General features: G+C 42.7%; 2 protein-coding genes across 2 annotated transcripts in view; one reads left to right on the top strand and one right to left on the bottom strand.

Annotated features, from left to right (window-relative positions):
- The window catches only part of cwc27 (CWC27 spliceosome associated cyclophilin), a 31,435-nt gene extending 15,773 nt beyond the window's left edge, over window positions 1-15,662 (bottom strand). Inside the window, exons 1-11 of the mRNA XM_080017868.1 lie at window positions 15,447-15,662; window positions 15,039-15,135; window positions 14,379-14,491; window positions 13,600-13,743; window positions 13,406-13,504; window positions 13,134-13,237; window positions 12,955-13,024; window positions 9,378-9,457; window positions 9,243-9,282; window positions 9,003-9,163; window positions 436-539 (exon numbers count right to left, since the gene is read on the bottom strand). Of these exons, the coding sequence (XP_079873994.1) occupies window positions 436-539; window positions 9,003-9,163; window positions 9,243-9,282; window positions 9,378-9,457; window positions 12,955-13,024; window positions 13,134-13,237; window positions 13,406-13,504; window positions 13,600-13,743; window positions 14,379-14,491; window positions 15,039-15,135; window positions 15,447-15,488 (1,054 nt within the window). The 5' untranslated portion in view covers window positions 15,489-15,662. The remainder of the gene's footprint in view (window positions 1-435; window positions 540-9,002; window positions 9,164-9,242; window positions 9,283-9,377; window positions 9,458-12,954; window positions 13,025-13,133; window positions 13,238-13,405; window positions 13,505-13,599; window positions 13,744-14,378; window positions 14,492-15,038; window positions 15,136-15,446) is intronic.
- A 2,217-nt stretch (window positions 15,663-17,879) lies between these two features.
- On the top strand, window positions 17,880-26,136 carry ppwd1 (peptidylprolyl isomerase domain and WD repeat containing 1). The gene is made up of 11 exons (XM_080017864.1): window positions 17,880-18,014; window positions 18,118-18,220; window positions 21,157-21,260; window positions 21,402-21,522; window positions 22,342-22,789; window positions 23,238-23,428; window positions 24,145-24,334; window positions 24,436-24,617; window positions 24,719-24,800; window positions 25,676-25,858; window positions 25,943-26,136. The coding sequence occupies exons 1-11, from the start codon at window positions 17,882-17,884 to the stop codon at window positions 26,084-26,086; spliced, it is 1,881 nt and encodes a 626-aa protein (XP_079873990.1). The 5' UTR covers window positions 17,880-17,881; the 3' UTR covers window positions 26,087-26,136.
- The last annotated feature ends 60 nt before the right edge of the window (window positions 26,137-26,196 follow it).

Genomic DNA, 26,196 nt, shown 5'->3' with positions numbered 1-26,196 from the left:
AGTGGTTTTTCAGAATTGTCAAATATGTGTTTCGACATCAAGTAGTGTATCAACAACAATAAACATTGATTAAACAATGACAGGTTGCAGGGTTGCAATGTGGAGAGGCTAAAAACGCTACCAAAAACACAAAGGGGTTTGACAATAACTATGACATCCACTCTTTTTTCCCAATTGTTGCCCACACATTTTCTTTTGCCAGTTTACACACAAAAATGCAGACCCGAACAGAAAACATGCAAACTAAATCAGAGGGCTGTCTGCTCTGGTGGCAAGGACTGGAGTCTTGTCCACACTTAAGTTACAAAAGCTTTATTTTTGTCAAATTATTTATACAATAACACCTTTTAAAATGACTAAGTAGACAAACTAAAAGCATCTTCCAACCATACGCATTAACCTGCAGATATTGGGAAATGGAAGCTTTGTACGTACCTTCTATGGCTTCATTTTCTGCAGGTTTTAAAATTTCCTCTTTTCTTTGCTTTATGGCCTGTAGCTCCTTCTTCAACTGGCGTGCTTCTTTCCGCAGTTCATCACTATGGAGGGAGAAGCGGGTCTCAAGTAGGCAACTTAACAGGCATCCATAATTATTACAGACTAAGCAATTACACGTAGTATAGACAACAAGCAACTCCACCAAAGGAGTAGACTAAGCACAGAAAAGGTTAGCAGATGGAGCTGAAAGAACTCAATGTTGACATAAGTCTAAAAATCGTGAATACATTTCGTCAAAAGTTGAATAAACAGATTTTTGGCCGCGCTATGTCGCAGCGGCATGAAAGCATGCACGTCCATTTCAAACTTTCCACGTCGGCCATCTATTGTAGTTCGCCTTGACAAACAAACAATTGTTCTGATATACGGCAACTTTTCAAAACATTGTATTCGCGGCTAATGAGTGTGAGTGTGTGCGGTTATATAAAACAACACTGTATACAAGAGAACGAAGAATGTACATTAACAGCTTGCTTTTCTCCAATAAATGTAATGGCACTTATTAGAATGAGTTTTGAAGCTCGCTCCCTGGCAGTCTGGTGGTCCTGGAAGCGTTAGAGGGAATACTGCGGTTGGATGGATGCACGGCCAGAGAGCCCCCTGCAGGGAGAACAATCCCTATATTTTGCTGGTTAAGGATCACTGTAGAACACCCCTGGTGTGGAAGCACTAAAGAATGGAATTAATGTGACCGTATGGCGCTGAAATTGTTATCGGTTTAAGATGTGGTAGTTGATGGGTAAAGTAGATCCACTAGAATTAATCAGACTTTACACATACGACACATAAGACAGATGACTGCTGATGTCGTATTCCTGTCACCAAGCTTTCGGCAAGATGGCTGAGGCGGGCCAAGAAACAGATTCGTGGATGTGAGTTAAGTTCCCTTTTGGCAGGTGACCCAAAACTCAGCTCAAGCAAGGTGAGATGCTTTACGTCAGAAGCAAGTGGCAGCAACGTCAATCGTTGTTATTAGTATCCCCCCACCCGCCTTCCCCACGTGATTGAGACTTCTGCCTGCTAGAGAGCAGATATGTTGTGTTAGGAAATGATAATATTTTCGTACTGCCTGACAGTTCTGTTGGGTCCAATTTTCTCGTGGAGCCATAAAGCACAGGTAAGCTGCAGAGTCTGGGCTCAAGGCCCAGAAACATGCAAGGCATCTCCAGACCAAACAATGGCTGCCTTTGTGTGTTACATCTGCTTCTCCGAACAGACAGTCTTATTATCCTTTCTTTTCTTTTTATCTGCCACTTTCATTCCTTTGTTTTTCACTTTGCAACTCTCATATAACCTTTAAATGGTTTTCTGATGTCTGCCAAGGGCAGATTTGAGGCATCAAATATCAGCAAATATTGACTCCCATGGAACTTAATGTTGTATGTGTGTATGCAAGTGGCTCATTTCTAAAATTGTGATTCATCATAAAATTTCCTTGATTAACTGTGATTAATCACATGTTGAAAATTCATGAAAATCACTGTTACTGTGTTAAAAGTCCATAAAACTTTCGTCAGAATTCTTTATTCCCAAAATACAGACAAAAAAATGTATTATCAAAAGTAGAAAATCAATCTATTATATATCCATGGATTGTATTCTGGTATAGACTGTGTTAAATGATGCATAGCTAGTTCTATCAGTCAACTCGACGGCGCCACATGCTGCCACGCCCTTATGGGCCGGCCTATATAACGAGCTAATTCCTCTTATCCTACCTCCTTTGATTCCTTCTTGCTTGCTGCGCTCATCACTTTCATATTTATGGAACATTAAGTATGCTTATGTTCGCTGTACACCTCGCCAGGATCGATGAGCAGTAAGCCCAGATGCCAACCTCAAACAATGTAAAATAAATAAAATCTTGTGAAAGTAAATAGTAAAAAGTAAACTAAGAGTTGTTGTCAGACCTTAACGACCACCATTGCAGAAGTACATCATAGATAATGATGTACTTCTGCAATGTTTGAAATTGTAATCAGGTAGATTTCACCGGCAGCACCTGCACCTCACTTGTCCACATTTGTTTATTTACTTATTTTGTCTCCTGTTTTTTCAAGGGCACAGATCCATCAGATGGCAATGCAGACTTTTAAGTAAACAAATAGCATGTCAGGGTTGGATGCTGCTGGGAATAACTTTAAGTGCCACAAGCTCTATAATGTCCATATTTAAAGCTGTAAATATCTCATCCGCTTTAGCACTATATTTGTTGTTTCATTTCATTTATCAATAACAAATTGTCTGAAGAATTATTATCTCAAAGAAGATGTCTTTGTAATTGCTCACCATGAAATAAATCAGATATTTAATACGGTTCCATAGGGGAGGCCCTGTATGCAGGACAGACATCTTTAAAGTTGTGATGAAGGGGAGGCCTATATATAGAAAGAAAATAGATTGCACCGCGAGGAACCCTTTTGAGTGAGCGATCCCTTTCTGCCTGTCTTGACATGCTGCCATTTGGAAAACAAGAGAGACATATCCAAGGCAACAGCCAAACAATTGGCTCCACAGTCCCAGTGCCAATAAAGAGAGAGAGGCCAGAAAGGACAGGAAAAGACCCGACAACACCTGTTATTGCACACCTTGGGGCTCAGCAAATTCCTCCGAGAGCCTTCGACATTTTTGTTTCAGCATACCTGGAATCACCTCAGTCCTATGCATGCAATAGGCATAAATATTTGAGTTTTCGAGTTTAATCTGCTTTCTTTTAATGGCATGAGTTTCTGCATCCTTGAAACCCTTGAAACATAGATATTGGCAAATAATATTATTTCAGCGGAACAAATATTCATACCAGACATTGATCCCACTGACCTGGTTGCATAAAATGCAAACATTTCATATGTATCACAATAGTGAACACAAAACACAGACTTGTGTTTAAAAAAATTACCAAAAGAATCACAGCGTCAAAACTTTCAAATAATGCTCTGAAGTTTAGTTTAACAGTTGAAGAATTGGTAAAGAAAAGGTCCATTTGACAATATGTGGTGGTTAAAGTAGCTATTTAGCGAAGACATACAACAAAAATGAATAGTTGGGAACAAAGCCTTTATATTAACACCACAATATTAAAATGGGGCAATCTAAGCCTTTGAAAAGAGTGGTGAAAGAGCTGTTTTTGGAGGTGTTCCAGAGGGCTCCCTCTGTCTGCGACTCGCGTTCTCTTTCCTTCAGCGGGGAGGGAGAACAGACATCTATCCACCCACTCTTCCAATCCCTTCATTACCGCTTTTCCAAGCACAATGTCCGCTATTCAAAAAAGACCTTTCCACCTGTGAGCCGGAGAGAGGGCCGCGGCTGGCGTCTCCTAACAAGGCCAGGCGGAAAGATCAATGGAGCCCAGATGTTGTCATGAATTGGCAAACGAACAGCCCAACGCAGCCAAAGCAACAGTACACACATTATCTCCATACATTATAGACCCCTGCGCGGAGCAAAGAAAACTCCTCTTTGGCGCAGACTGCCAACCAGCGTCTCTTATGTGGACAATTCTAAAAGCTAAGACTCGCGAGTGCTGTGGATGATGAACGCTTCACCGAGAAATATTAAGAAGTGGCAGGTGACTAGGAAGTAATGAATCAAGGTATTGCATTTTATCCCGACGGTTGGCAGGGCTGCCGGAACGACCCAAAGGTGCAGCTACGTAAAAATAATGATGATTGTGGGTTGTAGGCTCACTTTCTCGTTTTACGTTCTTATTTAATGCCAAGTGTAAATTTGGTAAGTGATTGAGTGACTATGCGTGAGGTCAAAAGTAGCCAGGGCTGGAGTAGCGAGATATCACACCTTAACATAATTTAGCACTCATCAGTCTGCGGAACAGCCACCAATCGTAGCCTGGACATAAACCACATTTATAACCAAGCAAGTGAGCTGGATGAATGTGCTAGAATAACAAGAAGGCTGGATGGCTGGATGTTTGAACCCCCTGGATGGATGGATGGATGAACCCCCCCCCCCCCCCCCTCCCGCCCCCGAGGGAGCACTCCACAGCTCGGGCATTAGCCAAGATGAACTGTGAGCTGCAGCGGAGGAATCTGACCTCAAACGCAGGAATTTGCATGACTGTGCAGAGTGACCCGGACCGCTCCACACATAACCCACGCAGTGCTTCTTTTGCCACGGTTTACCTACCTAGCGCCTTTTACTGGTTTGTTCTGCATTCTGGGTGCTGCACGAGACGCGGAACGGGCCGTCACGAAATGATCTATTTTCCATCTGTAAATTGGTAATCATCCATGAATGCCTTGACATTGCACGTTAATCACGACAAAGATCGCAGGTGAAGAAGTTTCGAGTCACACTGATAACAGACACATCTGAGATTCTGCTTTTCAAAGTATGCGCATGCTAAAGACTCCCGGCCCAGCTCACACATCACAGGCATCGCTGTCCAGACTTGTTCCCAGTGAACCAGTAACCCATATGTGGTGGACATGCTACGGTGGGCTGGGGATCTATAAACCCAGCGGTTCCAAAACACACACAGTTCCGTTGCCAAGAACTGGATTATCTCTTGCCTTTTTCTCCACACAAAAAAAAGAAAAACAAAACAAAACAGCATGGAAAAGCCTCCGTGATCTCTCTAACCTTTCCCTGAGAAAGTGTCGTTTTACGATGACAAAAGACAGGTGCAGCCAATTACTTGGCGTTGACACAGTGTCCGGAGAATGACCACTTGGCTGGCATAATTGGTGTCTGCCGGGCTAAGTGCGAGTTGCATTGTCCTCAAAGAATACTTGCTTTGACCTGCTACTGCCTTCGTTTCCCAAATTCCGAAAGGTTTAAACGGGGCTTTGTCCTTGCACACATGATTAAAAGAAAAAAAAAACTTGATTGTATTCAATGTTTTATGAAAGATGAAGTCCAGCTGTCTAAAAACAAGAAGGAATATCAACAAGCCTCCGCAGGTGTCAGTTGGGATAAACCCCAATGAAGCTCATGTGGTGGTTTTTATACTAAATGACTATGAAGGTTCGCTTTCACCGCAATATTGATGAAAATTAAGTTTGTGCTTGAACGATGAGTGCTAATTCCGTCTCAATAAGGGTGAATGATTCATCAAATAATCAATTCATCAACGGAAATTACTGGAATTTAAAAATGATTGGGTTTGGGATAACCATTGATGAGGATTTACCGTATTTTTAACCTTAGTTTTCCATTGTTTCCTGATGTAAATTAATCACATTGATTAATGCAATGCAACCGAGAATAACCGAAAAGATAATCAACAAATCAATCAATTATGAAGATGATCGCAGGATGTATTCAGAAATTCTGAATCATAGAACTAACCGAGGAGCAAACCTACCTGCAGACCCTGTGTTGCGGGACTCTGATATATGGTAATGTGATCAAATTGGACGACTGTGAGACCATAAAACTAAGTGATAGCGAGAGCCCCGAGATAACTACTCGGGGCTCTGCTGGAAGAAGCCGCTGACGCTGTGTATCCCAGCATATGGAAGCCATTTGCTTCTCCAGTCATGCCCCGTCGGGTTTAACAAAAGGGGCGACCACCACATACATTGCTTTGGGACTTCATTCAGTAGTGTCTTTAATAAACCCCCCCCCCCGCCTCTTTATAGAGCTTCAAAGGGAAATTAAAACACGATCAGTGGGGGCAAAACTACATTAAAAAAAAAAAAAAAAAGGGCAAAAATACATACAACAATACAAATACATGTTAATTCTTCTTCTTCTCCCTCCCTGCAGGGCCTTCATCTGCGTGAGGCTGTTCAACATTACCTTCGCGCTCTTCAATAAAACCTTTTGTTGCAAACAATGTGTTCTTGCAAGAACAGCTGACTTTTCTGGAATTCGATTTTAAAGACATCCGTATTTTGAAACCAGACCTAATGGGGAATAGGGAGAAACGCTGACATTTTTTAATAAATAACCGGCTCTTTTCGCTGGTCAGCACTGGGGACAGTTTTAAGCAACTTGGGTTCGTATGGATCCCTGTCCTGATAATAGCATGTCATAACAACAATGGATTTGTATTTACATCTATCACAAGCAACACAAATCAGGATATGCTGAGCGCTCATCTAATAAAAGCTACAGTAGTACTTTATGCCATATTATACACTGAATATGACAAGTTATTTTACTTGTAATATTTCAAATATATTTAAAAGCTCATTCTTATTTACCTTTACTGAAGTAGAAACATTAACATGGTACTTTCACTTTCATTTTGTGTGTGTGTTTATACTTTAAGCTCTTACACCACTGCATAATGGCCATTTCAGATCTACTTTAAAGTAGCTAAAAGAGTGAAAAGGACATTGATAAATGCACGGAAGAAGAATCGTGTAAAAACAAATAATTAAAATTAAAAATTACTCGTCAAACACAACGGTTTAAAACTCCCTTTTCTCCCTTACAGGTGACGAGATAACAGTTGGTACTCTGTGTGTGTGCAGAGAGGCTGAGTTAGTGCCCCAACAAAGCAATGGTGAGAGAGAGCGAGAGAGAGAGATGTATGGGGGGGGTAGTATGGGTGGGGGCGCGGGCTAACCCTTCAACAATGCCCCCTTTGTACCAGACCAACACTGTACCTACCCGCCCGCTCTTTGATTTCCTGCCAAGACAAACCACTGTGTTGGGTTACAGTTCTTGTAGCAAAACAATCTGTGCTTGTGTTTAATACGCTCCAGTCTGCCCGCACCGGGCCGGGCCGGGCAGAGCCGGGCAGAGCCGGGCTGGCTGTCAGGGCACACAGCTGACTGGGGACCTGCTCCTCAGCCCATTAGCGCTAATGAGAGAAGGGGATGCCGATTCCTTTTTTCCCCCGCCTCTCTTTGAGGGGCACCTGCGAGGAGACCGCCAATTGCGAGCGTCAAAGACAGATGCGAGATACATCTTTCTGTGACGCAATGACTAAAAATGTCACCACCCCCCCCCCCCAAACCGTCCTTTCATTGACAATATGAACAGGCTGGGATTAGACTTGCTTCTAATACCGGAGAGTAAATAACATTGTTTCAGTATCAACATTTCTTGGTGGATATGGTGTTGTCCGCTGATTTCGGCCAAGTGACCTATTCCAGAGATCTATAAGCACGTATGCGTGTGTGTGAATGTGTGTGTGTGTGTGTTTGTGTTTTAGGGCATGTTGTATCAGTCACAAGGCAATTGCAACTATGGTGCTGCAGCTTAAAGGTCGTTGAAGTGACACCATCAGTTGGAATGGAGACATCAACACCTTAAATCCCAATCTTATAAAGAAGGATTGATATCTATCGAAAAGGCATTTACGAGCCTGACCCGTCAGCCTCGATACAACATTTGGAAGAACAACTTTAAATTGTACTGCCCTTTAGTGACCAGGGATCAGAATGACTCTGGCCATCAGAAGGACGAGAGGGAAAGCGTCCAGTATTTGTGAAACAACCCTGCCACCTGTTGGATATAACTCGGAAATGCCAACAGTTCACATTTCAACATTTCCACTTTTTGAATATACTCAAGAGGAATTTCTACTTCTGGTTGCTCTTACTGTATTAAAGGCATCCATTGTAACATCCCATATGGAGCCCTGGAGGTGACACAGAAAGGAAAAAAAACTGGCAGGAATAACTAATATGTGCGCACACAATAGTGATGCAACGGTAACCCCTACTGTTCAATACGCACATGTGAACCGCTGTATTACGATATCATCTTAAATATAAAGATACTGTACTGTTACCGTGGCCCCAAAACAGTGATACATACCGAGCCATTGCACCCCTAACACACACACACACACACACACACACACTCACACACTCACACACTCACACACACTCACACACTCACACACTCACACACTCACACACTCACACACACACACACACACACACACACACACACACACTAATCACAGGGCAGGAAGAGTACCTCTCACACTTTTGGAATACAATAATAGACTATTGTGGATAGTATGGAAGCGTAATGCATTCAGTCAGGGGAAAAATATATTCAGGGTGTTTTTACGTTTCGTGATGTTTATCAGGTTATCACGGATATTCGTCCGGATCTCACAAGGGAGAGCGGATGATCCATTCCCCGGAATAAGAAGTTGCTTCGCGGACAGCGGCAGCGCTGGGTGTCGGTCGCTGTTTCAGTGGCATATTAGGGACCGTCTACAGATGACATGACTCCATTTCAAGTTCAAAAGCTCCAATGTCACATGAATGAGAATTCTCAAAACTAATTGGATATGTTTCTGAGATTTAATCGACATGTTGCACTGGGGGGGGGGGGGCGCTACAAATAAATTGGTGCCCTCAAAATAATTAATTCTCAGCCACAAAATATGTAATTTGAGGTAATGTAATATACTGTAACTTCAGGTCATGGGTTAATATTTTGTGCTCACAAATTAGTTGTTTGTGGTGATGGAATGGTTTGTTTCTTTCCACGTCACCGCCCGGGCTCTGCAGTCCCGAGTTACGTCCAAAGTACTGAAATGAAAACTTGTAGAGGTGGTGAGTGCGCGGTACCTGCGGCTGGTCTTCTTCCCTTGCTCGTCCTCTCGGGGCTCCGTCTTCTCGTCGCGCCCTTTATCCCTTTTCAGCTTTTGAGAGATGGCGTCCCGCATCTTTTCCCTCTGATCAGAGTCGTACTCTTCCTCCGGCGCTGAGTCGCCGTCCTCGTCATCTGTCTGAGAGACCACGTCACCGTACACATGAGAGACGGCGTCTGGAGGCCACGCTAAATATTCATCGCTGAAGCAAACGTACCTCGTCTGCGCCGCCAGCCGTGCGCTTCTTCTTCTTCCGCCTTAGACGTTGAAGCAATACGGATTAAACAATGTGGGAGATACGAGGAGATACAGTTTGAGAAAAAAAAAAAAAAAATGCTTTTATCGCACATACTTATCGACAGCAGGGACGGAACTCAGTCGAGGATCGTCTTTCAGGAGGTCGTGGCTGCTTTTACTCTTCCCCTTAAATGTCTGGAGACGGAAGCACAGCAGATTGTACTCACGAGGGCATTTCATTGCGATGCCTTCCACTGAGGTCGTTTCAACTCCTTTTCTAAGTATTTATATTGAACATATTCAAATACAAACCACAAATGTCATTTTATTTTTAATTTTTGTATTATTTTATAAGAATTAACAAAGGATTTGCGATAACAACTTCCTAGTTAAGTACAGTTGAACAGGAGGAATATGTTTAACTATTTGACTGTGGATCTCCATGTATAGATCATATTTATATAGAAACTAAAATTACATTTCATTACAGAATGTGACATTAGAAAAAGCCTAAATGGCTCAAATCTCACTGGGTACAGCCCAACTCTGCCAACAATATCAAGGGATACCGTAGAGAAAGTTTGTAAGTATGTTATTAAATCACATAACACCAGTCTTATCATCGCGGATGTTGGGTTTTAGATTAAGGTGTGCGTGTGTGTATTTATTCACACAAACACACACACACACACACACACACACACACACACACACACACACACACACACACACACACACACACACACACACACACACACACACACACACAGTATATATATCGTTCCAATGGCACCTGTCAAGGGGTGGGGTATATCAGGCTAAAAGTGAACAGTCAGTTTTTGAAGTTGATGTGTTGGAAGCAAGAAAAATGGACAAGCGTAAGGATCTGAGCAGCTTTGACAAGGGCCAAATTGTGATGGCTCGACGACTGGGTCAGAGCATCTCCAAAATGACAGGTCTTGTGGGGTGTTCCTGGTATGCAGTGGTTAGTACCTACCAAAAGTGGTCCAAGGAAGGACAACTGGTGAACCGGCGAGAGTCATGGGTGCCCAAGGCTCACTGATGCACGTTGGGAGCGACGTCTAACCATCTGGTCCAACCCCACAGAATGTAGCACAAATTGCTGAAAAAGTTAATGCTGCTATGACAGAAAGGTGTCAGAACACACAGTGCATCGCAGCTTGCTGCGTATGGGGCTGTGGCGCTGCAGACCGGTCAAAGTGCCCATGCTGACCCCTGTTCACCGCCCATAATGGGCACCTGAGTTTCAAAACTGGGACTTGGAGCAATGGAAGGAAGATAACGACAAATTTAGACGTGAAAAAATTTATGCAATTTACTTTCGATACAGGGTCCGTTTTCCTCTAACTACAAAGACAAGCCAAACAGCCAATCGTACAGTAGGAGCGCCGGGGCTTCCTCGGCTCTCTCCCCAGCCATGGCGCTCTCCGGCCAGGCAGCGTGCCGCAGGGATGAGGCCCCCCGGAGCTGACGCCGCGGATCTTCCTCAAACACCAACTTCAACTCAAACTCACCCTTCTCCCAACCCTGAGCTCGGCGCAGCCCCCATCCCCGCAAAAAGGAGAGCGATTAAAGAAAGAATTTGCAATTTTCACTGACGTCTGGTCTGACATGGTCAGAGAGTCCCTCAGTCCGCTCCAAACCTCCCTGCATATAATCCCAGAGCCCAGATTCAGGATTCGGATTACGGAACCTCGGACACCTGTAACACGTACCGAACATGACTGAACTGGACCCTGTGTATTGCATGCCTGCAGCTATATATTAATTAGTTATTGTGTGTATAGTTTTTTGGACAACTTTTTATAGGTCTTTTTCATTTAACTTCTGTTTTTTTTTCAGTTTATTTGTTGTTTATCATTAGTTAGTGTGTATTGCCATATAACTGCGAAGTTTTTTGTATTTTTATTATACACTACTCACAAAAAGTTAGGGATATTTGGCTTTCAGGTGAAATTTATGGAAAATGTAAAAAGTTCATGATAGTGATATTCTATTATGAAAGTAGGGCATTTAAGTAGAAGCATGCAATGGTGATTTCCTCATCTCAAACAATTTATTGAAACAAAAGCCAACAACAGCGGTGGGTATACCACCACAACAACAACAAATGTCAATGTCTCAATAACTCATGTGCCTTTGAGCATCAATTACAGCTTGACAACGACGTCTCATGCTGTTCACAAGTCGACTTATTGTCTGCTGAGGCCTGGCCCCCCACTCTTCTTGAAGGGCCGCCCTCAGGTCACTGAGGTTCTGGGGTACAGAGTTACAAGCCTCTACACGGTGACTGAGCTGGTCCCATAGGTTTTCTATGGGATTCAGGTCTGGAGAAAGTGCAGGCCACTCCATTTGAGGTGCCCCAGTCTCCAGCAGCCGTTCCCTAATGATGTGACCTCGATGAGCTGGAGCATTGTCGTCCATGAAGATGAAATGAGGCCTGTGTTGTTCATGCAGGGGCACAATGACTGGATTTATGATGTTATTCAGGTAGTCTGGGCTTGTCACTGTACCATTCACAAAGTGTAGGGCAGTTCTGTATTGACTAGACACACCTGCCCACACTGTAACACCACCACCACCAAAGGCTCGTCTGGTGACAACAGTGGCTGATGCATAGCGCTCTCCTTGACGTCTCCAACATCGTTGGCGGCCATCATTTCTGCTCAACGTGAATCGACTTTCATCAGAGAACAGCACTGAGGCCACTGGTCCCTCGTCCAGTGTAAATGCTCCCTGGCCCATGCAAGACAATGATGCCTGTGCCTGGTGGTGTGGTCAGGTATCCTTGCAGGTCGTCTAGCACGCAGAACACACTGAGGTAAATGGTTTTGAATGGTCTGACGTGACACTTGGGTGCCTCTCACCTCCCTTAAATGTGCCTGGAGTTGAGTGGCATTCATCATCCGGTTCCACAGGGCACTGTTCACAATGAAGCGGTCATCAGTGTGGGATGTGGCCAAAGGTCGTCCACTTCTATGCCTTTCTGTGACTCTTCCAGTCTCTCTGTTACAAGCTGCTGATGACACTCTGTGACACTCTAAGCTCAGTGGCCACTTCCATCTGAAAACATCCTGTTTGAAGCCTTGCAATGGTGAGGTACTGTTGATCAGTTGTTGGGTGTCGTCTTGGTCTCATGATGTCAAAATGTGAACAGCATGATGAAGAGGACTTTTTAAATACCAATTCTAATTGAACCAGGAAATGTATTGGTCGATTCATGGATCAAACACCTGTTGTGAATTTTGCTTGTTAGAAAACAGCAAGTTGTGCAAAAAGTACTAAAACATTGAACAGTTGGACATGTGCATTCAAAAGTTTAGAGAAGGTCAAATTAAGTTCACCTGTAAAGGTTATAGTGCATTTTAGGTTCTTCCTGAAATTTCACCCGAAAGCCGAATATCCCTAACTTTTTGTGAGTAATGTATATCCAATTTTTGCATATATTTTCTTATTTTTTTATATTTATTGTATTTTGCCTACTGTTTTGATGCAAGCTGTTGAGACAAGTGCTATTTCCCTATGGGGATGTCTATCTTTCTCTGATGATAAATTATTAATTTCAAACAAGTGAGCTTTATTATCAATTAGGTTTACGAATCCATGGATGTGGGCAGTCACATGTGAATGTAACCCACCGCCAGACAAGGCACTTATCTCATTTTGAATACCTGGCTGACTTGTGTCACCATCTCTTCCTCTTCTTCTGCTTCCTCTCCGAATGACAACAGACTGAAGTTCCTGCAAACACACACACACTTATCACAAAACGGCCACAGCGACGGTTTGGGGGCTATTGCGACTACTTGTGAAAATCATGGAAAAACATCAAATAAAAATGGCAGCTCACTTCGTGGCTTTTGACTGAGATTTCTTCCCATCGTCTTTCTCTTTCTCTTTTTTGGCTTTTTTTATTTCACGAGGAACAATGTCGTCAAAAGGAGAGTGCAATACCTGCCAAGAACAAATCGGAGTATGGTCAGACAGACAGACAGACAGAATGGACTTTAAATAACACTTATTTGCATTTGCACGAACAAAAGTGTGTCACTCAAGAGTATTTACTAGATTCTACACATTAAAACAGTCAGGAAATGGAACTGCACTAAAACGGGAGCTTACCTCGGCTGTTCTGATCTTGTGGGGATTTAAAGGTCTTTCCTCGTTGTTGCACTCAACCTCTGCCAATCTGAGCATGTTATAAACTGTGTCTCCTGTCACCTGCAATGGGATTGTCCAAAAAACAAAACCCAGCAAAGTTAATAACTATATGTATCCGAGTCAAAGAACGCTGGATCGTTCCGGTTTATATTTACCTTGCCGAATATTGTGTGCTTGTTGTTGAGCTCGTCTGCACGTCCCAGGGTGAAGAAGAATTGACTGCCGTTGTCGTGTGGGCCGGCATTGGCCATCGCCACCAGACCTCTCCGATTGAAACGTAACCTGGAGTGAAATTCATCCTGAAAGGGCGAAATGTATTATCACACTTAAAGGTAAATTGTCATTGTAAGTTAGGAATGGTTGATTTCAATAAAGGCGTTTCCATTTGTACTGAAATGGTTTATGTAGCATCTGGGACTACAGCTTGGGGTGCAGAGAAAAAAGTATATTGAATAATTTGATGAATGTATCGTTAATAGTTTTAGTGTAATGGATTTATAGAACAATAACAGTTTAAAGAGTGTTGCATGCATTTTGGAGGGAAGGCTGTTTTGAGCCATTTCTATCAGTAATATTAGTATTTTGTCATGTTTATTTATTGGTAATTTAACATGATTGCATAATGAAACATGATATTACTTTCCTTTACAAGTGTGATAAAATCCCCTATTGGTCCACACAAGGCGTTCAGAAAGAGTGCTAATGCAGATCAGTGCTTTTAGTGGCTCTCTACTTACTGCATATTTACACTCCGCGTCTAAAATATTTTAGTGTTGGGGATATTCAACAGACAGAGATTTCAATTGGACTTCTTAAGACAAAATTATTCAGGATTGCTAGTGAGGAGCTTGAAGAACAAACACACAGAACAGAATTCCCTTGGCACTGCCTTTGCTATGAAGTGATGAAAAAACAGCCGAGAAAGGAGACTAACTTTGAAAGTTCGGCCATAGACTGACTCTCCTCCGGCCCCTGTTCCAGTCGGATCTCCTCCCTGAACAATGAACTCGGGCACCACACGGTGGAATATTGTGCTGTCATAGTATCCTAATGGATAGAAAAAGAAACGTGAGAAAAATATATATAGTAATAAGATAATAAAAAAGACACTTGTGGACGCTACTTGTGGTTAAATCTGACTTTAAAAGATGACATGAAATGCTTTTGTAGGCTGTTCATTTGACAATTATTTTTCCTGAAGTTTCATTGAAACTGCAGAATTAAAAAGTGGTTTATTTCCTTACCTAGCATGATCTTTTTACAAAAATAATTCCTCTGAGCTTCCTACGCAGCTTCCTTTAAATTTAATATAGTGATGGATTTTTATCTAGATTACATTTTAAAAGTCTGGGACAGGACTATAATAAGTGAAGTAAATCAATGCTGAATGCAGTTTTATTCATTTGTCCCATTCAGTAAATGAACAGTGAATATAATCAAGACCAAACCCTTTGAAAAATTGCATTTTCTCGACAATGCCGAGATCACACCTGTTACAAATTGCAACGCAAGAAAGATATATAGCATTGTAAGTAACATTTCTGGGGGAGAAGGTAGCATAAAACAGCTAAAAACATGATAAGCAATTCCCCACCTTCCATACACAGCTGCACAAAGTTCCTGCATGCTTTGGGCGCCTCTTTGGACCACAACTCAATGTCAATATCTCCAGCGGAGGTCTTCAGGAGAACCTGGGAGAGGAAGGTTCAGGATTCAACACACTTTGTTTGTCGCTCCCAAACAGGCACACCGCAACATGGGCTGTGCCAAACAAAAAGTAGAGCAAGGTAGAAGATAATCATAAAAATCTGAATCTGAACAAAAAAAAAAAAAAAGAAAGAATTACAACAAGCGAAAAATCTGAGCAAAACATATATGGAAACAAATAACGATACACAGGTAAGAAAGCGCCGCCATTATCCAATTACATATAAAGCAGCGATATTTATTCCACAATTTGATATAACTCACCGTAACCACATAGAAATCATGTGGCGCTTACCTTTCCATTGGTCGGCGGCTCTTGGATGTAAATATTGCTCATCTCGCCGTTCGAGTTGTTTTTATAAACCCGCAAAAAGTTGAATTTGTATCGTTGGAATAACTGTCAATCGCTGAGCGGGACAAATACATTAACGGGGCATTGGGTGCGTATCACCGGTAGCTGAGGTTGCTAGCTACACACCGGAGCTCCACAGCCATACTGGCGACCCACGCGAGCGCATTGTTTACGTCCAGTCAACGGGGAACACCTGTGAAGTATAGTTTGTCTAGATGCTGTCCACTTCGAAAAGGATAACGCAGTGTGGCTCGGGTTTTGTTTTCATTCCAAACGCATCGTTTAATCAGACGGGAGCGTATTTTAGGGACGCTTCACAACAATGCAAACACTGCTTTAATGCCTTGACGCCCCTATTGGTTGAAGTGGTTTGACTCGTGTGTTTCCGTATTGTCGCTCGCAAGAAACAACAGCTTGTTACACTTTTGTTCCGGCATCCTAAATGAATGTGTTTATATGCAGTGTAATACTCAACTCCGCTGTAGTGTTGTTATTTTCATAAATGAAGCAATCTTCTACTTTTTACATAATAATCCATGATTCAAACAGAATTAATAATAGCGCAGAAATACTTTAAGATCGGTGAGCGGGACAAGATAAGATAAGACAAGATAAGATGAGAAAAGATGAGATAAGATAAGATGAGATAAGATGAGATATGATAAGTTAAACTGTATTGATTGTCTCAGGTGTGAGAGCAGCAGATGTTGACTGCAAATCAAGGGTGCAAATCGAAAAGAGCTGATAATAAACATGGAAATATCTATGCACATATAAACAGAAGTTAAAAGGGATCAGCATTTGTACGGCTTTGTTTGGTGTCAGGTGGCGAGTATAGTGAATAGTGCATAGTAATAATATATAATGACAGCACAACTGTCCCTACATGGCAGCCCACTGCTTCTAGATACGTCAGGTACTAGGATGGGTAAAATGCAGGGAGATGCATTTTTTTTGTTTGCCTCAGCACACTGGCAATTAGCTGAATCTAATCTAAAATACAAATAGAAACTGGTATATTGTAGTGTGGTATAGTATGGTATATTGTGGCATAGATAGATAGATAGATAGATAGATAGATAGATAGATAGATGGATGGATGGATGGATGGATGGTGGACAGATAATGGATAAATGGTGTATGAATGATAGATGGGTGGATGGATGGATGGATGATGATGGATGGATACATAGATAATAATAATAATAATAATAATAATAATAATAATAATAATAATAATAGATCTTTATTGTCCACCGTGGTGGAAATTTGTCTTCGGCTCACCAGACAACACACAGGCAGACACAAACGAAGAACAGTAGAGATAAAATACAGTATTATGAGGGTCACACCATAGAAATAAAACACCAGCACTAAGAAGGTGATAAACAAATATTAAACCACCATTGACTCTTGCTTCATCATTATCGTCATTATGATTTCATCATCATTATTGTCACTGTCATCATCAGGTCATTCTTTCAGATTAAGAACACTGACTGCTTTGGGGATAAAAGACTTCTTATAAATATTCTTGGTCGCTAGGGGAACTCTGTAGTGCCTGCCAGAGTTCAAAAGCACCAGCTGACTGGAGAGAGGATGGGAGCTATCGGCTGTGATGCTCAAGGCTTTCTTCCTCAACCTCTCCTTGTACAGTAGGCTTAAGGCCTTGACACAATCCTAGAAAGCTTGTTTGAAGGTTTACAGCTTAAATGACCACACCAGGCAGAAAGGTGAAATGTCAGAACACTCTCAATCATGGTCTTATACACAGTTTCTAAGACCTGCTGACTGACACAGAAGCTATTTAGCTTTCTAAGTCGGTAGAGTCGCTGGGAACATTTCTTGACAATATACTCTGTGTTACCAGAGAGACGAGATGGATAAAGGATGAATGGATTGTGGACAGATAATGGATGAATGATGGATGGATGACGGATGATGGACAGATGGATGATGAATGGACGATAGATAGAATATTCTTACGGTGTTGCAGCAGCAACCTTTTACATTTTGAGGTTCAAACATGTCATTGTTGGTCGGAACTAGGACTCTGGTACACAAGCTGCACTAGAAACAAAAGCATTTGCACCAGTTTGAGTGGGTCATACGGCGATCATTTTAATGGAGGCCTTACAGATGACTGACAAATGACTTTAGAGTCACCCTGTGTTTGACAAAAAAACAAAAAACATGAACTTAATATCATTGCATCTCGGAGAATTGGTTCTCAATAGTTTTCTTCTCAAGGACCTTCAATGATTGAAGCGAATGATTGAATTGACCTGTACGCATTCCCTACCGCAAGTGGGCGCTGTTATCGCGCCACACCGCGCGCCGTCGCGACCGCGGAAGCGGAAGCCGCGGAAAGTGGAACGATGGCGGCGGCAACAAACAGTGCGGATTTGAAGAGGAAAGTTGAAGAAAATCAAAATGAGGACGCGGGCGGCGAGGCCGAAGAGTGGGTCGGGCCGATGCCAAGCGAGGCCACGCAGGCCAAGAAAAGAAAAGGTTTGCCCGCGCAAATGTCGTGTCGCTGACCTGAAGCGCCCAAAACGCCGCCTGCCGTGGGAGCGTTGCGGGCGCTGAACACGCGTGTTTGTTTTCTCCGCAGTGCTGGAATATGAGCGCGTCTACCTGGACAACCTGCCCTCCGCCGCCATGTACGAGCGGAGCTACATGCACAGAGATGTCATCACGCAGCTCGTCTGCTCCAAGTATGTGTCCCCAGCTCCGTATCAGAAGCAGAACCCGTTTATTCCGTACACCGAAGTACATTTTCCATATACGGGGAGTTTATCGTGGGAAAGATTGGCGCGTCGCTGAAACGAGAATGGGCATAAAAACAGCCTGAATAAATAAAACAAGAATTGCTATATACATATATATGTATGTATATAAACCAGCCAAATAAAAACAAAATGGCAAATTTACAAAAATATGCTAAATACTCAACTTCTATGCATAGGATGAGTAAATTAAATATGAATGCAAAGGTAGTCGCATGGTACACAATGAATATATGAATATGGATACACCGATCAGCCACAACATTAAAACCACTGACAGGTGAAGTGAATAATATTGATCATCGCGTTCCAGTGGCGCCTGTCAAGGGGTGGGATATATGAGGCAGCAAGTGAACAGTCAGTTCTTGAAGTTGATGCGTTGGAAGCAGGAAAAATGGGCAAGCGTGAGGATCTGAGTGGCTTTGACAAGGGCCAAATTGAGATGGCTAGACCACTGGGTCTCCAAAATGTAAGGTCTTGTGGGGTGTTCCCAGTATTCAGTAGTTAGTACCTACCAAGAGTGGTCCAAGGAAGGACAACCAGTGAACCGGTGAAAGGATCATGGGCACCCATGGGCTCATTGATGTGTGCGGCGAGCGAAGGTTAGCCTGGCTGGTCTGATCGCACAGAAGAGCTACTGTAACACAAATTGCTGAAAAAGTTAATGCTGGCTATGATTGCAGCTTGCTGCATATGGGGTTGCGTAGCTGTAGATCGGTCAGAGTACCCATGCTGACCCCTGTCCACCGCCCAAAGCGCCTACAATGGGCACGTGAGTGTCAGAACTGGACCATGGAGCAATGGAACAAGGTGGCCTGGTCTGATGAATCACGGTTTCTTTTACATCATGTGGATGGCCGGTGATGTGTGTGTTGTTTACATGTGGAAGAGATGGCACCAAGATTCGCTATGGGAATAAGGCAAGCCGGTGGAGGCAGTGTGATGCTGATGTTACTTTGACACGTACCACCTACCTAAACATTGTTGCAGACCAAGTACACCCCTTCATGGAAACGGTATTCCCTCATGGAAGTGGCCTCTTTCAGCAGGATAATGCGCCCTGTCACACTGCAAATATTGTTCGGTGAATGGTTTGAGGAACATAACAAAGAGTTCAAGGAGTTGACTTGGCCTCCGAATTTCTCAGAACTCAATTCAATCAAGCATCTGTGGGATGGGCTGGAACAACAAGCCCGATCTATGGGGGCCCCACTTCATCTACCCAGGACTTAAAGGATCTGCTGCTAACGTCTTGGTGCCAGATACCACAGGACACCTTCAGAGTTCCTGTCGAGTCCATGCCTCAACCGGTCAGAGCTGTTGTTGCGACACAAGGGGGACCTACAAAATATTGGGCAGGTTGTTTAATGTCGTGGCTGATCGGTGTATATTCTTACTAGGTGATTACTAAATTATTATGTTATAACTAGATTGTACAATCAGAGTTTCCATTAGAAAAAATTGGTGCCAACAACGGTCAACGTCTCCTGGAATAACTCAATTTCCCGGATAAGATAAGATTTGACCAGATAAGATTCTGGTCACATTTTATGTGTTTATTAAGCTTAATAAGAATTGATAAACAGGCTATATAGAGAACATCATCAAGGCATGTAGATGTATGATATTTTTATTTTTTTATTTAAAATAAGTCCTGTCGGTTAACGCTATTAAAATTAATAAATAATAATTTACGAATATACCTACTTGACATCAAATAATTTCTGTTTGTGAACAAAGATAAACAAGTGCAGCCGCTTTAATTAACGTTTCACCAAAATACAAATTTGATCAAATCAAAAACAAAATAAATATGGCGAGTAGGACTAAATAAATAATAACGTTTGTGGTGTTCGTCGGGAACCCGTCGACATATTGTACACAAAGAATATTTACCGTCTGCTTTGAGTCAGAACTTAAATATCCCAAAAAAAACACCAAACTATGGATGTATGTGTCCCTGTTGTCAACGACACATCTTCCTTCTGCTTTTCCTCAGAGCTCTAGATGCTGCGGCTCTGTCTCCGCTCCATGTGTGTCCACTGTGTTTACATGCACAACCTGTCCACGAGGGAGGGGGCGGGGCTTAGTTCCATATCGACAAACGTGATTGGTCAGAGGTGAAGCTTTCAGATCAGCTTTAGATCGTCCAAACTGATTGGCTTCCTATTGCAACTTGCCGAGCGCGGAAATGAACAGATCTGTAGACTTTTTAAATCTAAATGTTCCACCAGCACTAATTCAAATTGTGCTTTAGAGTGAATGATTTTCACCGACATTATGACTCGAGAGATTTGAATATGTCAGACTTCAACAGATTTTTCCCGGTCAAAAATTGGCAGTTACTTACTTTTTTTTAGTGGAGTTAAGTTAAAAAAAGAGAAAAAAATAATTATCTGTACTTCAGTATTGGGGGCTTTTGATTTTTAGTCCACTAAAAAAATAACGTGTGTGTGTGTGTGTGTGTGTGTGTGTGTGTGTGTGTGTGTGTGTGTGTGTGTGTGTGTGTGTGTGTGTGTGTGTGTGTGTGTGTGTGTGTGTGTGTGTGTGTGTGTGTGTGTGTGTGTGTGAGAATCTTATCCCGATTTTTTTAATTTTTATTATTCTAGCTTCTTTGTATTGAACTGCCTTTGGAGTTTCCCCTTGACACTCTTTTCTCAGCACTTTTACTTTTAATACTCTAAGTCCAAGCGCAAGTACTTATTTACTTTTACTTCGTAGAAATCTCAATGTGGTACATTTACTTGATTCATTTTGTGTCAGGGTATTTGTATTTTTACTGAAGTAAAACGTGCGCACTAACGCAAGTGATGATTTCTGTGCATGATTATCTGTAGTAACCACAGTCACTCGTTCACTTTTAGGACAGACTTCATCATCACAGCCAGTCAGGACGGTCACGTCAAGTTCTGGAAAAAGAAGGAGGAGCAGGGAATCGAGTTTGTCAAACACTTTCGCAGTCACCTTGGTGAGGAGGCTTCCATGGATATTCATGTCATAATGCGATATCAGCGGTGATGGAGGATAACAAAAAGATGGTTCCCTTCATCTCACATTTGTTTAAATATAACATGTAATCCAACCTGTGATTGTTCTTTTTCTCCTGAAGGAGTGATTGAATGCATTGCCATTAGTGCTGAGGGGGCGATGTTCTGCTCGGTCGGAGATGACCAGGCAATGAAAGTTTTCGATGTCGTCAACTTTGACATGATCAACATGCTGAAAGTAGGGTATGTTTAAATCACTAATAATGCAGCGTGTGCTATTGATATGAGATATTGGGATGGTTTCACAGACACAGATTCGGCCTAATGTTAGACTGTATCACACTTTTAATCTGGACTAACCAAAATGGCCTTTTCTCAGTCAGCGGTTTGAAATACAGTCTAGCCCGAGGCTTGGTTAAAAGAAAACAATAATAATCAGATTTCCAGAAGGATGATAAGAGTTTATCTAGGTCTAAGTTAAGGCTTAAATTAAACATTTGGATTAATAGACGTGGCCTCCAGGTCAATATTGACAACAGGGAAAATGGATGATCTGGACCAAGACCAGCACCAAGACCAGACAGATGGAGCCGACTTTCTGTGGTGTTCCGCAGCTCCAACCAGAGTGATCTTTTCTCCAAACAAAGCAAATAAAAACCCTAGATGTATTTAACTTACTCTGTATCCTGCTGCTGCTCCGATGTGCCAAATGAGCCGATGGTTGGGAAGCTCTGCACTAGAAGACATGCTGAACATCAGATGATGGTCGATTTATTTCCACCTTTCATCACCGCATCTGTTGAATTACTGGACATTCTGGTCAAAGGCGCACTCACGCATCACGCATGTGAATGGATTTGCTTACGTTAGCGCAAACATTTCTCATCTATTATTTATTTATAAAAATAAATACACAATCGAATGGCAATTTCAGCATTTCAATAGTGATTGGAAGAAGAAAAACAATGTTAATATTCAAATTCCATTCAAATTTCGTTCCCGCAGCTCTCCATACCAGTATTCCAAAGTAATTATTTTCTATTGTCTTTTCTCTTTGAACAGCTACCATCCAGGCCAGTGTCAATGGATATACAACCCGGGTGATGCCATCTCCACAGTGGCTGTTTCCGAAAAATCCACAGGGAAGATCTTCGTCTACGACGGACGGGGGAGCAGCCAGCCCCTCCATGTCTTCGACAAGATGCACTCCTCCCCGCTGTCCCGGATCTGTCTCAATCCCAAATTTCGGGTCATTGTTTCTGCCGACAAAGCAGGAATGCTGGAATATTGGACTGGCCTCCCTAACGAATTCAAGTTCCCGAAACATGTGCATTGGCAATACAAAACGGATACAGACTTGTACGAATTCGCAAAAAACAAAACGTACCCCACCAGCCTCGCCTTTTCCCAGGACGGCAAGAAAATGGCCACCATCGCCTCGGACCGGAAAGTCAGAATCTTCAGATTCCTCTCCGGGAAACTCATGAGAGTATTTGATGAATCGTTAACGGTAAGTTTCACTGCTTTGTTTTTGGACAAAATAGGGTCTGGTCGATATTGACAAAATCAAATATTAATTTTTTTTTGACAAATGCCTAAATATGGATAATTTGATCTTGTTGTGCTTCCAAACGGCATTAAAACACAAATATTTGAGAAACAATCTGTAAATTTGAGACAATTTGACAAATAATCCTGAGTAATGTGGATATTATGACCAAGCGGATTGATGCGTTGATTAGAACAGCTGCAACAGTCTATGAAGTTCAGAAAATTGCATTATGTTAATGTAATGAAGCCGTAAAAATAATATTTAACTATATCAAGATATTATGATAACAAATGCCATCCTGGACTTTATCCAGTCTCTTATCACAATATCGATATCTTTTATAATATGGATATTTCGCAGGAGCTATCTGCGGTTCTTAAAGTGCCTTTGATTCGTTTCACCGTAGATGTTCACAGAGCTGCAGCAGATGAGGCAGCAGCTGCCCGACATGGAGTTTGGGCGGCGCATGGCGGTGGAGCGGGAGCTGGAGAAGGTGGACGGCATACGCTTGACAAACATCATTTTCGATGAGACAGGCCACTTTGTCCTCTACGGGACTATGCTGGGCATTAAGGTCATCAACGTGGAAACCAACAGGTACATTCTTTATGGCCGGAACAACACGCAGTCTAGCTGCTTTATTGTAAATGAATCGTCTCATTCCTAAAAGACCTGTCAAATATGAACTATGTCCGAGTGTTCCAATTTTCCTCATGTCCCCAGAAAGTACTGATTATTATTAAACTGACAATGATCATTAAAGGAAAACTGGTGCTCCTAAGGGAAAGGCAGGTGTCGAGTACTGCACATTTCAAAGTGCTTTACATGAGGCTGCTGCATGAAATACATTCTATAGAAGCGTAGAAATAAAAAGCAAAGAACATAAAAAACATTATATCTGTGGTTATTGCTTGTGATGGGAAATCACCCCTAAACACCTTCTACAAGCAACTCATTCATCTTTTTGGGTTGTTTTTTGGCTTTGCAACAGCCAAGCATCCCTGCCCCTTGTCGCACCAGGATGTACTTTCAATTGAACGGAAATGGATATCAATGTACGCGATATTGTATTTTTTGGCTCCTACGTGTGACGGTGTTTGAGAAGCATTAGTACTTTTGTTCATCAGGAACTCTAAATGACCCCAACAATTTAGCGATCCACATTTTCCTGCATTTAACCAGATATTTGGCACAGCCAAGACATTGCATCACATGCCCTGAAAGCATACGGTTGTGTTACAGTTGATGGTATAACTAGTGTAACGTAGTAATGGCTGGAGCTATTAAAAGACATGCATTCTCCACCCTCCCAGGTGCGTGAGGATCCTGGGTAAGCTGGAGAACATTCGTGTGGTTCAGCTCGGCCTGTTCCAGGGAATCGCCAAGGCCACACAGGTGGCCCCCACCATTGAGATGAAGGCTTCCGACAACCCCGCCCTGCAGAACCTGGAGCCCGACCCTATCGTCTTCTGCACGGCGTTTAAGAAGAACCGCTTCTACATGGCGAGACACCCCATCCCAGAATAGACCTTTCAAAGACATTTATAAATTCTGCTGAAAAAAAAAATATATATATTTTTTAAACAAATGTATCTCCTGTCCAGTTCTCCAAGAGGGAACCGGAGGATACCAAGAGCGCCGACTCGGACCGAGACATCTTCAACGAGAAGCCCTCCAAGGAGGAGGTGATGGCCGCCACGCAGGCCGAGGGACCCAAGAGAGTGTCGGACAGTGCCATCATCCACACCACCATGGGAGACATCCACATCAAGCTCTTCCCCGTCGAGTGCGTTCCTGTTTTTTATTCCACAATACCCGCCCCCCCAATATTGTGAATGACCTAACGGTTGATCGCTTCATACCAATGATTCTAGCCATGTTTCACAGATGCCCCAAAACTGTGGAGAACTTCTGTGTACACAGCAGGAATGGTTACTACAATGGACACATATTCCACAGAGTCATCAAGGTACGTTTTTTTATTATCTATTTCAGGGTTCGTACCAGATCTTTGTAGTGCTTGAATCTCATCCTCAGAAATGTACGTACTGGAATACTACCTTGAAAGTTGCCCCCTTTCTGCTGAAGCGCTTGAAAAGTCCTTGGAAATAAAACAAACCGTGGGATATTCCCCGTTTTGTTATTCAAATCGTAACGTAATAACATTGTCCAGAAACGCTTTTAAGACTGCGTCAGAGCATCTCCAAAACGGCAGGTGTTGTGTGTGGGTGTTCCCGGTATGCAGTGTTCCAAGGAAGGACAACCGGTGAACCGGCGACAAGGTCATGGGCGCCCAAAGCTTATTGATGCACGTGGGGAGCGAAGTCTAGCCCGTCTGGTTTGATCCCACAGAAGAGCTACTGTAGCACAAATTGTTAATGCCGCTATGATAGGAAGGTGTCAGAACACACAGTGCATCACAGCTTGCTGTGTATGGGGCTGTGTAGCTGCAGACTGGTCAGAGTGTCCATGCTGACCCCTGTCCACCACTGAAAGCACCTTCAATGGGCACGAGAGCATCAGAGCTGGACGCTAATGGAAGAAGGTGGCCTGGTCTGATGAATCACGTTTTTCTTTAACATCATGTGGATGGCCGGGTCCGTTTAGGTCGTTAACCTCACATAGATCATATAATTTATTTTGTATTTGTTTTGCGTGAAGTCCTTGATAGTAAAGAAAGTCCTTCAAAAAAGTACTTGAATGCCTTGAATTCCATTTTGTAATGCCAGAATGAACCCAGATTTGTTTTGAGGTGTGAGCAGGATTCTCTCACAAATGTATTTCCTGCACCGAAAGTTTATCACGTTCATGATCTTTAAATTTTTTTAATCTTCCCACATGCAGGGATTTATGATCCAGACGGGCGATCCCACGGGGACTGGCATGGGAGGAGAGAGCATCTGGGGCGGGGAGTTTGAGGATGAATTCCACGCCACGCTGCGCCACGATCGCCCCTACACACTCAGCATGGCCAATGGAGGCCCTGGCACCAATGGGGCACAGTTCTTTGTTACCGTCGTCCCTACTGTAAGTCCCCTCGTTGGACATGTTTTTTTTGCGGTGGGGGGGTCATTTTATTTTGGCATTAAAGTGCATCACTGTACCTTTCAGCCCTGGCTGGACAACAAGCACACAGTGTTCGGACGGAGCACCAAAGGCATGGAAGTAGTCCAGAGGATCTCCAACGTGAAAGTTAACCCCAAGACGGACAAACCCTACGAAGACATCAGCATCATTAACATCACCATTAAGTGACCCTGCTCTTTTTTTGGCATGGTACCATCGATGAGTTTTTATACAATAAAGCAAAATTATTTGAGAATCCCTGCACAAGTATCTGTCCAGATCTGCACAACTGCCAGGGG

The sequence above is a fragment of the Zeus faber genome (genome assembly GCF_960531495.2).
Source record: "Zeus faber genome assembly, chromosome: 17".
NCBI lineage: Eukaryota > Metazoa > Chordata > Actinopteri > Zeiformes > Zeidae > Zeus > Zeus faber.
The sequence above is the reverse complement of the archived record's forward strand: the minus strand, read 5'-3'. Positions and strand labels throughout refer to the sequence as shown.